At 38.3% G+C, this 15,366-nt stretch overlaps 1 protein-coding gene across 5 annotated transcripts; it reads right to left on the reverse strand.

Moving 5' to 3' along the window:
* Window positions 1–223: 223 nt before the first annotated feature.
* On the reverse strand, window positions 224–14,535 carry LOC131535470 (ATP-dependent DNA helicase PIF7-like). 5 transcript variants are annotated; one of them, XM_058768226.1, is made up of 10 exons: window positions 13,639–14,451; window positions 12,682–12,718; window positions 10,975–11,023; window positions 10,844–10,877; window positions 10,501–10,549; window positions 10,153–10,248; window positions 8,963–9,084; window positions 972–1,223; window positions 737–822; window positions 224–542 (listed from the first exon to the last, which is right to left on the reverse strand). In XM_058768226.1, the coding sequence occupies exons 1-7, from the start codon at window positions 13,688–13,690 to the stop codon at window positions 8,964–8,966; spliced, it is 438 nt and encodes a 145-aa protein (XP_058624209.1). In that variant the 5' UTR covers window positions 13,691–14,451; the 3' UTR covers window positions 224–542; window positions 737–822; window positions 972–1,223; window position 8,963. The 5 variants fall into 5 exon arrangements, 3 of the variants coding, with proteins under 3 accessions (XP_058624209.1, XP_058624210.1, XP_058624208.1); XR_009269627.1 differs by lacking the exon at window positions 13,639–14,451 and adding an exon at window positions 14,512–14,535 and having other exon boundaries at window positions 10,501–10,877; XR_009269628.1 differs by lacking the exon at window positions 13,639–14,451 and adding an exon at window positions 13,524–13,541 and having other exon boundaries at window positions 10,501–10,877.
* Between the last annotated feature and the right edge of the window lie 831 nt (window positions 14,536–15,366).

Consider the following 15,366-nt stretch of genomic DNA (forward strand, 5'->3'; position numbering starts at 1 on the left):
ATGATCATGCATATAAATATAGATATAGATTTTTAGATAAATATTATATTATATTTTTAGATACGATATATAAGTTTTTGATTGTCACTAAGCCATAACATGATTTAATTTAGTTTTTAATTAATTGTGCAGCCCTGGTTATTTAATAAATTTTTATTTGATTAAAACGTCCGTTTGAAAACCCTGGTTGGAAAGGACCCGAGAGAGAGACGGATTTGGCACAACACCCCAGTGAGCAAGCCAATGGCGACGATGGCAAGGAAAAAACTCCATAAAGTTAGGAGGTAAAAAACCTTGAGAGGAACCAGACTCAGCAGGGGGGACCCATCCTCCTCTGGCACGACGCACACATTTCAAGAACACATTCATTTTACTTACTTAATATGTGAAATATTAATATATTTAGAAATTAAACCAATTATGTAATATGGTCAAACAATTTATAAACATATTAAGATTAATTAGTCATCCAATTATTAGATGAAGGAAGCATCTCCCGCCATCTAGCCACTGGATCTGATTCGTCGTACAGGCTGGATATCCTGTGGCAAAACAGATGTGACACTGTTAGTGAATTTATTTGAATCGACTCCACAAGACTTATGGAGAACAAAGTTTGAAAGACAGGTCTGATTCATGTCTTGCAAGAGATTTTTCTTCTGAGAACCATTTACACTTGATGACAGTGCATACAGACTGAAACACTCAATCTTACAGGAATATTTATAAACTTTACCTGCTTTAGTATGCTTATTTCTCTGATTCTTCTGTCTTCAGCATTGTCCTTGCTTTGGTCTTCAGTGCTATACAGTTTGTCCCATCCTGTAAATATTAAATGAATAATGGGATCACTGCATATGCAAATACTAATGAACTAATAAAATAAAAGCAAATTCATAACTAAACTTTACACAAAGGTCACAAAGCAATTACCTTACAAACTTCAAAACCAATTCTAATCTCATGCTTACCACAGATGCTGGTAGTCAGATTGTCATCATCAGTGTTGTAGCACACTTGATCTTCTCAGGCATTCTGTCTTCAACTGCACAATTGCTGAAAAACATCAAAACCAAAATTAGATTAGGATTAACATTTTTCTACAAATGTGGTTATGATGTGCAGTAGTACAGTGATTGAAGCTCAATGTTTAAACACTTAGCTTTGGACGATATATTGCAGAGTCACATCCATACAGGACTGCTATTGTCTCCAAACTCTTCCTGCAACATTACAGAAGGGCAGATATTAATGAATTACAGTGAACTGCATATAATACATTTAATACAGATTGTCAAAAAAATTCATGTTAAAACTTATATTCTCTTACTACCTCTCCCTTTACCTTGCTTTCTTCATGTTAGTGCTGTTACTTACTGCCTCCCTGGAGCTGCTACACTAATCCTCACTGTATCCTGTCTATCGCTGGTGCTGCTGCCGGTGACCTCCCTGAAGCTGCCAGTCTACTCCTATATTCGTCCTTCCTGCTGCTGTGGCTTCTGCTCTTCTTTTCTTGTAGCTCAGTGGCATAAAACCTCAACACAACCATATATATCACCACAACATGACCATACGAGCCAACCCGGTGGCTAAGGCTGTTCGAGCCCAACTGGCACCGTTAATGCATGCTCAGTGCCCCCGGTTCCGTATGGGATACCACCACAACACAACCATACGAGCCAACCCGGTGGCTAAGGCTGTTCGAGCCCAACTGGCACCGTTAATGCATGCTCAGTGCCCCCGGTTCCGTATGGGATACCACCACAACACAACCATACGAGCCAACCCGGTGGCTAAGGCTGTTCGAGCCCCACTGGCACCGTTAATGCATGCTCAGTGCCCCCGGTTCCGTATGGCATAACACCAAAACACACAACACTACCTGTCAACCATAAAATCTCATTTCTTCAAAATACAGTACACAGGATTATGGTAACTATGATAAGCCTGTAAAACACCTGATTGGAGGCAGACATCCGGACGAGAGATGTAAATGTGGTCCAGAAGCGTGTGCTTGTCAGTAGTCGCTGTCGTGATCAGTTGTGTGTATCCTTTGGATTGAAACAACTCCAGTATAGCCTTTCTTCCAGGAGAAAGGAGGTCTTCATTAAAGTCTCCACAGATGATAACAGGATTCTTCTTCATCATGTCCAGATAATCAAGTAGGCTCCTTAAATTTGGCAAGAATTTCTCAAGGCTGTAGTGTGGTGGCCTGTACACAGTAGCAATCGTTGCATTCGTTGGGGTGTCAATTTTGATGATGACGAACTCCAGGTCTGTGACATTGTGTATGTACTGTCGGGGTTGAACTTGAATGTCTTCTTTGCAAAATATTGCAACTCCTCCACCATCTTTCTTCGCAATTTCTGCATAGGTTGAGTAGGAGACGTGTCTATTCTTTGCAATCATCTTGTATCCTTTCAGTTGGAGATGTTGTGAAATACATGAGCCTGACAGGTGAGTTTCCATTACGCAAAGAATATCTGCTAGTTGTAGCTCATGATGACATCTGATATCCTCAATGTGAGATGCCAGTCCTTCCGTGTTGTGGTGAATGATTTTAAGTGTTTCGTCCTGGTTGGAGTTGGTTTCCTTCTTTCTCTGCAGAAGTGGCATGATTTCTTCAAATGTTGCTCTTTTCATATTCTGCAATGAGGCTGTGAGTTTAGGATCCGCATAAATCTTTTTTTCATCGAAGTCGGTAATGTGCAATCCACGAAGTGAGGTTGTTCTGCTGAGGGCAACGTAGGCCATTCCTGGTTCGAAAATCTTCTTCAGTGACACTACGGCAGACTGCATTGTCATGCCTTGAACCTTGTGAGCTGTGCAGGCGTAAGCTAACTTGATGGGGAATTGTCGACGAACTGCTCCTTTCCTTAGATTTTCTTCGGATCTCTCAATATAAACCAAGTTATCTTCATCACCTTGCACCCTTTTGCGGTATTTCTGTCCTGCATTTGGACTGTCAAGCTGAAGTCCTAGCATCTGTACAGTGTCGATTCCATCTCTTGTTTTAATGACAATGTTTGAAATCTTCCCAAAGCATCCATTAACGATTCCATCTTCGACATCCAGATTCCTAGTCACCATAATACGTACTCCCACTGCAACCTGTATGGTATCAAGCAAGTCATCCTTTTTTCCGATGATAGGCTTGTTTCGTCTCTTCATCGCTCCTGTTCTTGGGTCTTTCCTGTAGTCTTCGGCATCAATGGTAATGATGTCAGTGTGAAGAGCATGTACTGTGTCAGCATTGTGCCTGTGAACTTCTTTATTGGTGGCAAATATGTGCAGTGCATCACAAGGGCAGTCTTCGGGCTTCTTCACAGCCTGCAGTAACAAACCTCTATCTTCTTCCCTGAGAGCTTCGGTCTTCTGCTTCACTCGTAGTCGGTTCAGAAGTTGGGCAAAAGCAAGGTCTTCTTTCTGACGCATGATCTCTGTGAGGGTGATCATTTGGAAATGGTCCTTCCAGAAGTCCAAAACATCATCTTCATACACGCAGAGTGGTTTGGCTTTACCAAGCGGTGGCAGTTGGTGAAAGTCGCCCACAGCGAGGACCGAGATTCCCCGAAGGTTTCTTGCTGCCTTTGATCTGCTGAAATCTCCAGTTTATGTAGGCAAAAAGATCCTTGGAAATCATCGACACTTCATCAATGATAAGAATCTCCACATCACGTAATCTAGCTCGTAGTTCATCTAGGGCATTTCCAAGTCCTTGATATGGTGGCTTCAGATTCCTTGGAAGTTTTAAAATGGAATGCAGTGTTTTACCGGAAATATTGAATGCTGCCGTTCCAGTAAATGCACTTAAGAGCACTGTAGGCACAGAGAGATCCCTTCCTCCCGGAGTCGAGGCAGCTGTCGCAGAATCTTGGTTGCTTCCATGTATATGCACTTGATGACGTCGATTTTCCACAACCAGCACCACCTGATACAGTAAAAACGGTTCTGGATTTTGACCCCACACACGCTTCTGGCACCACTGGCAGACAGTGTAGAATATGGCTGCCTGAGTCTCATTTAGACTTCTAAACAACTTCCTAGCAAATTCAATACTCAACTGCGGTGCCTCTCTTTGTGGCACGACTCCATCTCCATGTTCAAGAATCTGATATTCTGGTACATCATCTTGTACATTCTCATCATCTGGATTGATGTCTTCTCCTTCTGCAATACACTCCAAACGATCCACTTCAATTTCAGGTGCAAAAGCTGTCCAAGCGTTCTCAGGTGGCCCTTGCTGTTGCAGCTGATCAAGTGCCTTATCCACTTCATCGCTGTGTTTCTCAAACTTCTGCTGGTGTGCTTTCACTACAGCACGAACAGGCATCAGGAGACCAGGGTGGGTAGGAAGTTCCACAGATGCACTTTTGTAAAACTGCTCATAGGTTGGAAATGTATGAGGTTTTAGCTGTGCATTGAAACGATGTGGCATATAAAGCTTCAGTAATCTACCGTAAAACTTTTCAGGTTGTTTTTCCTCCGAAAACCGTGCATATCTAATAACTGCAGCCTTACCAACAGTTCTTTTCTGAAAAAATCCCATACCGTTGAGCAGCGGTGAACATTCTTACCCTCCGTTTGCTGACCATACACACGGTATTCAAGCAAAATCTGCCAGACACATCTTTTCAAACTCCCGTGTTTGAGGCCTTGCCCTGTATTTATCTATTATCCCTGACATCCAGACATCCTCTGAATCGGGATCTTTGTTGTGTAGGACACTGAGGGGAAGACTCATCTTCAGTGCATCATCGTCCGTCGGTATAAACACAACGCTTCGTGAACACTTTTTCATCGGTAAGCTGCATGTTCGTGCCACAGACTCCTGAGCGCTTACTTGCCTGTGCTTTGAGTAGGCCTGCATTATGTGCTTCATTTCATCTTCCTCATTAACATCTCTTTGACGCACACCCTTGATTACGTTCTTCAGTAAACTGCTCATTTCATGCTCTGGCTTGGAAATATATGACAGCATATACATGATGCAGCTAAAAGGGTCAAGAACGTACTGAATGTCCATATTAGCGTTCCATGCCCTTAACAAATCTGGATTGTATCCATTCACCCAAGACTCCTTTGGGTCACGCTTCAGCAAAATCACGTTGGAAGTGGACAATGCCTCAACGTAGCTATTGTAGTCATCCATGGTTAAATTACACTTTGCCAGTAGCTCTGACAAGCTATCAAAGGAGGCTTGAGGATCATTCAACAAATCCCACACTGGCTTGAGTTTTATCCTGGCATCGCTCATTGCTTTTTGAACAGCCTCCCGTTTCGACTTCATTCTGTCTCGTTGGTTTTGCGCTTTGTTATCCTCTACTTCAGGATGCTGTGGTCCTGGATGAGTCATCTTGGTTTTAGATGCAAACATGCAGCTTGCTGATGAAGAAGTGCCCGAGTCATCCTCTTCTTCAAGACGCTGTGGTCGTGGACGAGTGATCGTGGTGTTAGACATTGGTAGTTTAGGGAACCCAAATCTACATAATACATTTCCTTTCTTACATGACTTGGAGTGATTCCTGCTGTGAAGCTGGACCTCTGTGACAATTTGATGAAGCTCAGGATCAGCCGTAGAATCAGGCAACTGGCATGTTATGTAGCGGTCAATAAAGTCGCACACAACCTTATCAAAATCCTTTTCAAACTCGGGTGCATCCTTTACCCAAACAAGTAGATGAATATGTGGGCTTCCTCTAGCCTGAAACTCAACTCTATAAAAGTAATCCTCAACTTTACCAATGGGTTGGGCAGGCGACAAAAGCAGATGTGTCATTAGTGCATCCACTCATTTCTCAAACATTCGCATGACAGTGACAGGGTTGCTTCGAAGGATTTCACATTTTGTCATCCAGTCAAGCTCTGAAAAGTCAACCTGTTCACCTTGCTGGGCCTTGATTGCTGTTATTACTTCAGGCCATCGCATTTCGGCTGCACTGAATGTGCAAAAAAAAGTAGGGGTTCCTAACTGTCTAATCATAGCCTGGAGATCTCTCAACGTTTTCTCCCAATAAGCTGGAGAACCTCTCAGTGGTTGCATGAATCGTGTGGCGTCTCTGTCATGTACCAATCTTTCAATCTCTCGGTTATCTTGAAGCAATTTGTTGGAAATTTTTCGGCCATCTCTTGTTATAGGTTTGCCTTTTCGCAACTGGATAGACATGCTGTTTCTAGCCAGTTGCGTTTCTGTCACAAACTGCGCAAAGAATAGGTAACTCTGATCTCTCGCAAAGCGCGTGTCCACGCTGAACAATCTTGCCTTGAAGTACATACTAGGAGATAATGATATTTGTCTTGCCTCATCAATTGTATTCTGTCCAGTGGGGAACTGAACAGGGAACGCCATGGCTTCCAGCTTTGGGATCTTGAAAAATCCAACAGGCTTTTGTCCTTGTGCGGGTGCGATGCTAAATATTCCCTCACCGTACGACAAGATCTCCTGTCCAATGTCAGGTGGCTGCATGCATGTGTCTAATGTGAGACCAGGTCTAAGGTCATCCTGTTCCTCAACACTAACCTGTTGCTCATCCTGCCCAGCCTGCTCAGCAACATCAACTTCTTGTTGCTTCTCTGTGTCATCACCTTCCTCATCTAGGTGACTTTCAAACATTGCACTTTCTCTTATGGAGATATCCCTGTACTCTGAATGCATTGCTTTCAGCTTTGATAAAGCTGCAAGCACATTATGCATATTCACAGTATGGAAGTGCTGATATCCTTTAAACTTAACGTGTCTCTTTAGCTTCACCTGCAGTAGCTGGGACGCACTTCTAGGTCTTGGAAGACAGTTGACAGTCTGTTCCACCTCAGATGGCACACACACAATAGCACCATGCACTGCTTTTTGCTGTCCTTTGGGCAATGCAACTATTTTTGCAAACGGTACAATTTTGGCAATAAGTTGACGTTCAAGCACATTCAATTCAACCAATTCCGTAGGAATGGGTTGCAATTCAAGCTTGTTTGCCGATGCAATTGAAGGCATGTGTCCTCTCTTCAGATGGCTGTCGCAAGTGTGGCAAATCCACTCCTGTCTTCTCTCCTCCGGAACTACACAAGAATCTGAGCAGGCACTATCGCAAGCATGAACATATTTCCCGGTTAAGCAAGATGCTGCAACATGAACGTTTTTGTCATAACGTGTTCTATTACAGACCCTGACTTGATCAGGAAACAGGGCTCTGTGACAGACTGTGCAGACATGTGTAGGGCCTTTCTGTATCTTACACCGGAATGCATGTATGGCGCTTTCCATCACTTTGCTAAGCAAAGGCTGGGGTGTTTCCTGGCTGGAACGGATGTATGGTTTATACTTCTTTTTGATCCTCAGTGCGCATTGCAAACGATGAAGAACATGATATGCAGCATCACCGACACATTTCTGTGTCTTTCGCAGGGTACATCGCAATATGTGATGTGCTCTGAACTCTGGGTCACCTGCATATCTCTTGACCATGTACTCTTTCATTCTCCTCTGGAATAGAGTATCGGTGCTTTATCTCCTAACCATGTACTCTTTCATTCTCCTCTGGAATAGAGTATCGGTGCTGTACCTCCTAACCATGTACTCTTTCATTCTCCTCTGGAATAGAGTATCGGTGCTGTACCTCCTTACCATGTACTCTTTCTTCTTTGACCGGACAAGAGCATCTGTGTTGTACCTCCTAACCATGTACTCTTTCTTCTTTGACTGGACAAGAGCATCTGTGTTGTACCTTCTAACCATGTACTCTTTCTTCTTTGACTGGACAAGAGCATCTGTGTTGTACCTTCTAACCATGTACTCTTTCTTCTTTGACTGGACAAGAGCATCTGTGTTGTACCTCCTAACCATGTACTCTTTCTTCTTTGACTGGACAAGAGCATCTGTGTTGTACCTCCTAACCATGTACTCTTTCATTTTCTTCTGGAAGAAAGGATCTGTGCTGTACCTCCTTACCATGTACTTTTTCTTCTTTGTCTGAACAACTTTATCTATTTTGTACCGTCTAGCCATGTAGTCTTTCTTTTTGTTTCTGAAGTGAGGATCCTGATTGTACTTTTTGTTAACAACCTCTTTTTTATTTGTCTGGAATTGCAAAGAGCTGACATACCTATTTCTCTCATAATCCCTTTTTTTATGCTTTCTCACGACATGAGATGCAGTTGGGTCCTTAGGTCCTCCACGTTGTTTTGGGGAGTCAATTGTTTTATGCATTTCCTTTCTTCTCCTTTGCTTATCTCTTTTATCTATCATTTCCTGGTTTTTAGCTCCTGAGCCAACAAGATTTACTTTAGCTGCAACATTTGTTCCTAGTTCTGGTGGAGCTGAGATAACTTGCGATACCTGTTCACAAACTGACTGTGACGGCAGTTGGCCAGACTGTTGCTCTGTTTCAAATGACACAGGCATGAATTCATAGCTGGCCTCATCAGAACGTTCCCAGAGAAGCTGGAGAATTCTGTCAATCATGTCACTTAGTTGGGTAAAAGTTAAAATGACAGCAGTTCCACCACCAGTAGGATGAGGCAAACCATCGGCAGTCCTTGAGTGCGAATCAAAGAATCCATACCTTCCAGACCTGTCTCTGAACACAGCAATACACTCTGGAGAAACCATGAGCAGTGCATGACTGACTTCGGTTGAGAGACACTGCAGTCTTTCAGGAAGAGGAATCCACCACCCTTCCCTGCTGGGGTCCCTCTGGCTCTTAGATATCCCATCATCACGTCAGACTTTCGCACATGGTATGTTTGGTTAAATGTTGAAACACTCAGTGGTACTTCCTCCATAGTCAGAAGGTCCTGATGAAATCTTCCTTCAGCAATAAGCTGCATTTTAATACCAACATACAAAGCATCCCCCTCCTCTAAAACCCTATCAAGGTCAGACATCCTGAACATAATCCCTTCACTGTGGTTGGCCAAAAATGTTAGCGCTACACATGTGCACTGATGATTTCTTGAGAATACATCATACCTTACATCACTCTGACAATGAGATGCCTGCACAGACAAAACTCTGGGTGCACTATCACCACCTTCTGCATACATGCTACCCGAAAACTGAGCTTCAGCAGCACTAGTGCTTGCCTGTTCAACCTGTAAATAATCAGTCATGTAATCAGGCTGCTGGTCAAAGTTAGTGTAATAGAATCTATGTTAAATTTCACTCCATAGTGTTTGGGACAAAGGCATTTTGCTAAACACTTTTAAAATGAGAATTGGGGGGAGAAAACTAAAGAAAAGGCATTTGTACACATCAAGTGTGTCCCCCCTCTTCCCCCCCAAAAAAAACAAGTGCACATATTTTCTTGAAATTTTCAGAACATTATATTAGTAACATAGAATACGTCAAATTGGAATTACATAAGCCAAGCAACATTTGCTGTTATTAAAGCAGTATACAGTTTACTTTGCCCACCCCAATACAATTTTGTTATTCGTAAATTAAGTTTTATTAGGGGTGTGACGATGCACTTTAGTAACAAGATGATACACATGGGTTCACATGAGAAAGACGAGATGATATTGTAAAACTATTTTTAAGAAATCCTCAATGGCGAAATATATGACTGGAAAAATGGTCTTTTATTCAACTGAAAGTCACAAAATGCAAAACAATGCAGGTGCATTTTGAAATGTTTTAACTAATCTAGGGCTGTGACCAATATTTACTTTGGTAATCTAGTAATCGGCCAGTTATTTTGACAATTAATCGATTAAGCAGATATTTTTTGTGGTAAAAAAAATTGGTCTGTGCGATTGAATAAATTTATCACAGTAGCATGTGGGTGATACAGTTTTGTATTTGTGAGACAGATTTGCTTGTTTGCATGATCTGAGCATTATTGATTTTTGTTTATATGTGAGGTTAATCTAGGGGTGTATGATTAACTGAAATTAAATCTAAATCTCTATTTGTCTTAGTATGATTATGACACTTATAAAACTTGAATTTAAAATAGCAACACGTGCCCAACAGGATGCCTTTGTCCATATAAGGGCTTAATAATGCAGTTTATGGAATGTGCAATTTCTGGAATTTTGAAAGGATTTAAAAAAACAAGCACTTAAATTAAATCAAGAAATCGTGACAGCCCTGGTCCCAAACATTAAGGGGCTCTGAAAGGAGCATGTTGTTATCCAAGACACAGATATCAATAGTACCTCGTTAATCTTGGAGAGTCTGGTATGTTCATCATCAAGGTCTTCCTTTCGCCGACGCATTTGTTGAGCCTGAGATCTCTTTCCTCTCCGCGGCATCTTTTCAAATATCAAAAGATAAAAAGACATGAGACAAAAAAAATACAATTATTGACAAATATATCTGACTAATTTATTTGAGTGATCTAAGTAACTTCTAAAAGTAGAGACTTTATCATCAAAAGTAACCCACAAGTTCCTTTTTAAAATGCAAAATCATCAAAAGTAATGCAACTAATAGACATATTTAAATACACTAATTTGTTAGTCAAATTCATTCAACAGGACATTCTCACTTAAATAGGCACATACTTTGAAAGTTCTCCTGATGTAACAGCTGTTGTGCCTGAAAAGATAAAACCTGTAGGAATATCAGGAAGAAAAATACAGTTAAAAAGAAAGTATGTAGAGCAAGGAGAACCAGAAAAAGATCTAGTTAAGATTTGTAAATTAGATCAAAATAAAAAAAATCTTTAAAAAAAATAAATAAATAAAACAATTGTCTATTAAAATAATCAAAATAAACTGCTCTATTAAAAAAAAGAAAAAGAAAAATACAAACTACAATAACAGCCTAAGTATATTTGTGTGTGTGTGTGTGTGTGTGTGTTGTTGTTTTGATGTTTCAAGCAGAAAGTACTAAGAACAAACAAACTGCTCTCTGTAGAAAAAGCCAAAACACAAGGAACCTAAAAAAGAAACAGAAACAGAAACAGACACATTAGTTCACAGGAACTACAATTATGGTAATGTGATGAAAATGTCATTGTACTGTTTAATACTGACCAAGGTGAAAATTGCAGCAAAAATGTAGGTTGTGCTCTGATCAGTCAGTCTGAAAAATAACAATGACAACACAATGAAAACTTACTAAACTCAATCAAGCATAACTTCTTTGCATGTTAAATCTTAATTATACATTTAATCTATATGTAGTAGCGGTGGAATGGTTCAACATAGTCACAGTTTGGTTTGTATCACAGTTTTAGGGTCACGGTTTCGGTACGGTTCGGTATGTGCTGCGTTTAGGGAAAAACTATACTGTCAAATACAAATAAAGAAAATAAGAATAATCTAACTACAAGCAACAGCACAAATAAATACAATAGAGTAAAGATACAAATAAAATAAACAGTGATTTTCAGGGGTTTTTTTTAGGTCGGTCTAACATTAGTTTTTAGGTACAGAGATTGAATAAAGTTATCAAATGTAAAATAGCATTGCATATTTGACTGTATAAATTAAAGATTAATCTTTATTAAAGTTACAAAAGCTATTCAATCAAGAGCAGGGAGCGATTTCCTTGTTGTTTATATTAAGAATATTAAGAAAGAGCTGTCACTTTAAGACAACGCACAGATCCAGTGCACTGATACTGTACGTTCAGCCGGCTATGTCTGCTATAGGATACTTACAAAGACAGGCATTTTTACATAATTTTTGTGTGAGTTTGTCCATTCAAACTCAATACTTCAGAGAAAGCTTAATATTTGTGCACTTTATTTATATTTAGCTTAATATTTGTCACACAAATCTTCTCACTGCGCACGCTAGCTCTTAAATGTTTAAACTGGCAAGGCTTAAATGAGTTTAGTTTAAACACAGATATTAATGTGTGCTGTTTAGGTTTCACCTACTGATAGCCTTTTGCTGATAATTTTATTAGTAGTAGACTAGAACACGTGGATATGTTGTCGTTCTTACGCTGTAATACTGAACTTTGATTTCAGTGATTTGGACTATGAGATGGACACTTGCTTCTTACACTCTATGTTGCACTTTACTTTTGCTTTAAAAAAAGGATTTCATAGAAATTTGAATTTCATTTGGTTTAATAAAATATAGTTTAATAAAAAATTCTGAAGTAAAATGGTAGATTTTTTTTTGCGGGAAATTAATCGTTTCGATTAATCGATTAATTAATAAATTAGTCGATAGATTAATCGAAATAAAAATAGTTGTTAGTGGCAGCCCTATGTTAAATCATTAATTTTAAAGGAATATTTACCAGAAAAAAATATTTACCAGAATTCATTTAGTAGAAAGATGTAAATACATTACACAATATTTCTGAAAATAATATAAATAAATAAAATATACTTTTAAATAAAACAAATTAATTAGAGATGATTTTGATTAACGAAATTAACGAAACTATTAAAGGGGTCATCTGATGTGACATGCACTTTTACAAGTGGCTTGAACATAAATGTGTGTTGGCAGTGTATGTACACAACCAACCTATAATGATAAAGATCTACCCAGTGTTTTTTTTTTTTTTTTAATCTCGTTAAATCATTTACATATAAATCATACATAAATCATTTCCCTTTCTCAAATTGAGCCGATCTCAGATGCCTGTCAGTCAGTAAGGTTTTTAGACCTTTATAAATGAAAACCTTTTTTACGGTCACTATTGTGACTGGTGGGATTAGCCAAATCTGAGACTGAAGTATTTTGTAATTGTGGCCATGACTCTAATTAAACTCTTACCTCAAAATGTAGAAAGGAGTGCTCATGAAACAGTATTCTGAAACAGAGAAACAAGAGTGTCACACATAACACTCAACATCACATTCACAACTCATTTAAATTTAACCTTCATTGTAAAATTGAAAAAAAAAAAAAAATTTTCAACTGTAAACATCTCACATTAGAGACAACCTGCAATAAAGCATTCATTTCAGTGTTTCTAAAGCACACATGCTGGTAGTTGATTGTTTGGCATTTTAACACATTAGTTGAGCTCTCAGGAATCCATCCAGTATTGCTATTTTATGTACCGTGTTTTAGTTAATATTTATTGTTAGATAATACATAGTTAAACTAACATAACCAGATGCTAGTTATCATATTTTAAACAATTTTCAGTCTTTTCACCATGACGAATTTCTATAAAGACTGCCCATTCAATAAAAAAAAAGAGTATATATCCCTTCACTTGATAGTATATTATATAAAATGTTGAATGCAACTGGTTGTCTTTATTTAGCACTATTTTAAACTTATTTCTTGGGATAAATGAATTAAATTCAGTATTTGCCTGCATTTATTTATAATCAGTTGTTGTGTATGCTAATATCTAAACTTCTAAAAATGTTGCATCTGATACTGCCTAAAAATATTTGATTAATACTGCCTATAATTTAATTTAGTTGTAATAATTCATTAAAAAAATATTAAATGGTCAAAAAATGGATCATAATTATTGAAAAATATTATTTAGTTCCATAAAATATCTTCTAAATATTACTGAACTAAAATATAGTACATTTTAATGTGTTTGGTCACTTCTGATCACCAAGCAATATGATATACATGGCTAAAAGGAATACCTGAGGGTTAAACACAAGAAAAACACTCCTCTCTCCATCACTCCGCCAAATAAAATGCCATGTCGTCAAAGTAGTAAATAATGCGTTATGGGTCACATTGTGCAACTAAATTTACCGGAAATGCTGCAAATATATCCTATGTTGCTGTCTATCCTACTTAAACTCATTCAAACAGCTCCGTGTGCTTCTGAATCGCTCTCACGGTAACACAGACCGGCCTGTGCAGCGCTGCTTCAAACCGAAGACACCAGCGCGGATTGAGAGCTACATGAACCACGTGACGAGGCGCGAAATCAAAGGTTGTCGCAAATCTCTCTGGACTGGAATAGTAAATTATGCTTTCGAAAAAAAACTCACCTTATAATCAATAAAGCTGTCTACACTGCAAAACAAAGTTCTTATATATCTTTACTTTGTTGTTTATGATGAGAGAATTCTGTCAGTGAGTGTGCACTGAAATTTGCTTTCACTGCATTTCTTCTTGACTAATGTTATCTAAACCTGATCTAAACGCCTTTGATTCGACATTCCATTCATAAATTCAACACAGCAATCGGCTAATCAACCATAATTATACTATTAACTTGTACATCATCACATAAATTAATGTACCATTGTGGATGCTGTAGTTTAAAATTAGCGCCAAAATTAATATTCCTCACGCGGGAAGGTTATGTACGTTAACTTAAACTAAACAATGCAAACGGCAAAAATCAAAGGACATAATATCCATCAAACAAACACACACACACAATATCAGATTATATTTTCACACAAAGATAAGGGTGGCTAGCTGTAGACATATTTATACACATTAACGTTACTATTTTTACAGAGATGAAGGTAGCTTTAACATCAACAAAAATTATATAAACTATACCCCATATTAAAATAATATTGCCTACATTTCAATGAAGAATAAAGAGCTACATTTGGCATTTCAAGGCTTTATAAAACAGCATATTTAGCAACAACCGTCTGTACTCACCTCAAGAGAATAGTGGGACTTCTCCTCAGCAACAGCTTCAGGCAGTCGATTTTGCAGCCAATCAGCAGCGAGCTTTGATTGTACAACCAATAGAATCACATCTTCTATATGGATCATTTTCACAGACTTTTAAAATGAGGCAAATCCGCAATTAAAGTAATAAATCATAATAATAATGTTATATAAATCATAACAATGCTAATTTCTATGACCATATTTTGCATTACTTCAGTTGCATTAAATAAAAAATGTAAAAAGTTTGTATTAAAGTTACTGAAGGAGTGAATGGTAATTTGACATCTATTCTGCATTTTCTTCCTCTTAGAGAAAAATATGCGAATTCAGAAGTAGAGTATTTTATTTTCCTTTGCTTTTGGAATCAATGGGAATGTAAAACTTTTATGTAAATTTCATTTACCCCAGAAGTTCACCCATATAGTCTATCCTTAACGTATACTTACGTTAATTAGGAAATGTGAAAGGAGTCCTCTCTCTTTTATTATTAAAAAAGTACATTTACATTTAGTCATTTAGCAGATGCATTTATCCAAAGCGACTTACAAATGAGGACAATAGAAGCAATCAAAATCAACAACAGAGCAATAGTAGCCTATGTAAGTGCTGTGACACGTCTCGGTTAGCCTAATGCAGTAACAGTTAGGCAAGTAGATAGAATAGAAAAAAAAAGAAATAAAAATAGTGAATAGGGTCATTTTTAAAATTAAAAGAAAACAAGTAGTTAGAATAAAAATAAAACAGAGTGCAAGAGTTAGAGGGTCAAGTTTTTTAATGAATAAATAAAATGAGAACAAGTGGATAAAATAGAAGAAATAGAATAGAGATAGCAGTGTAGAT

The sequence above is a fragment of the Onychostoma macrolepis genome, unplaced genomic scaffold (genome assembly GCF_012432095.1).
Source record: "Onychostoma macrolepis isolate SWU-2019 unplaced genomic scaffold, ASM1243209v1 Scaffold28, whole genome shotgun sequence".
Taxonomy (NCBI): domain Eukaryota; kingdom Metazoa; phylum Chordata; class Actinopteri; order Cypriniformes; family Cyprinidae; genus Onychostoma; species Onychostoma macrolepis.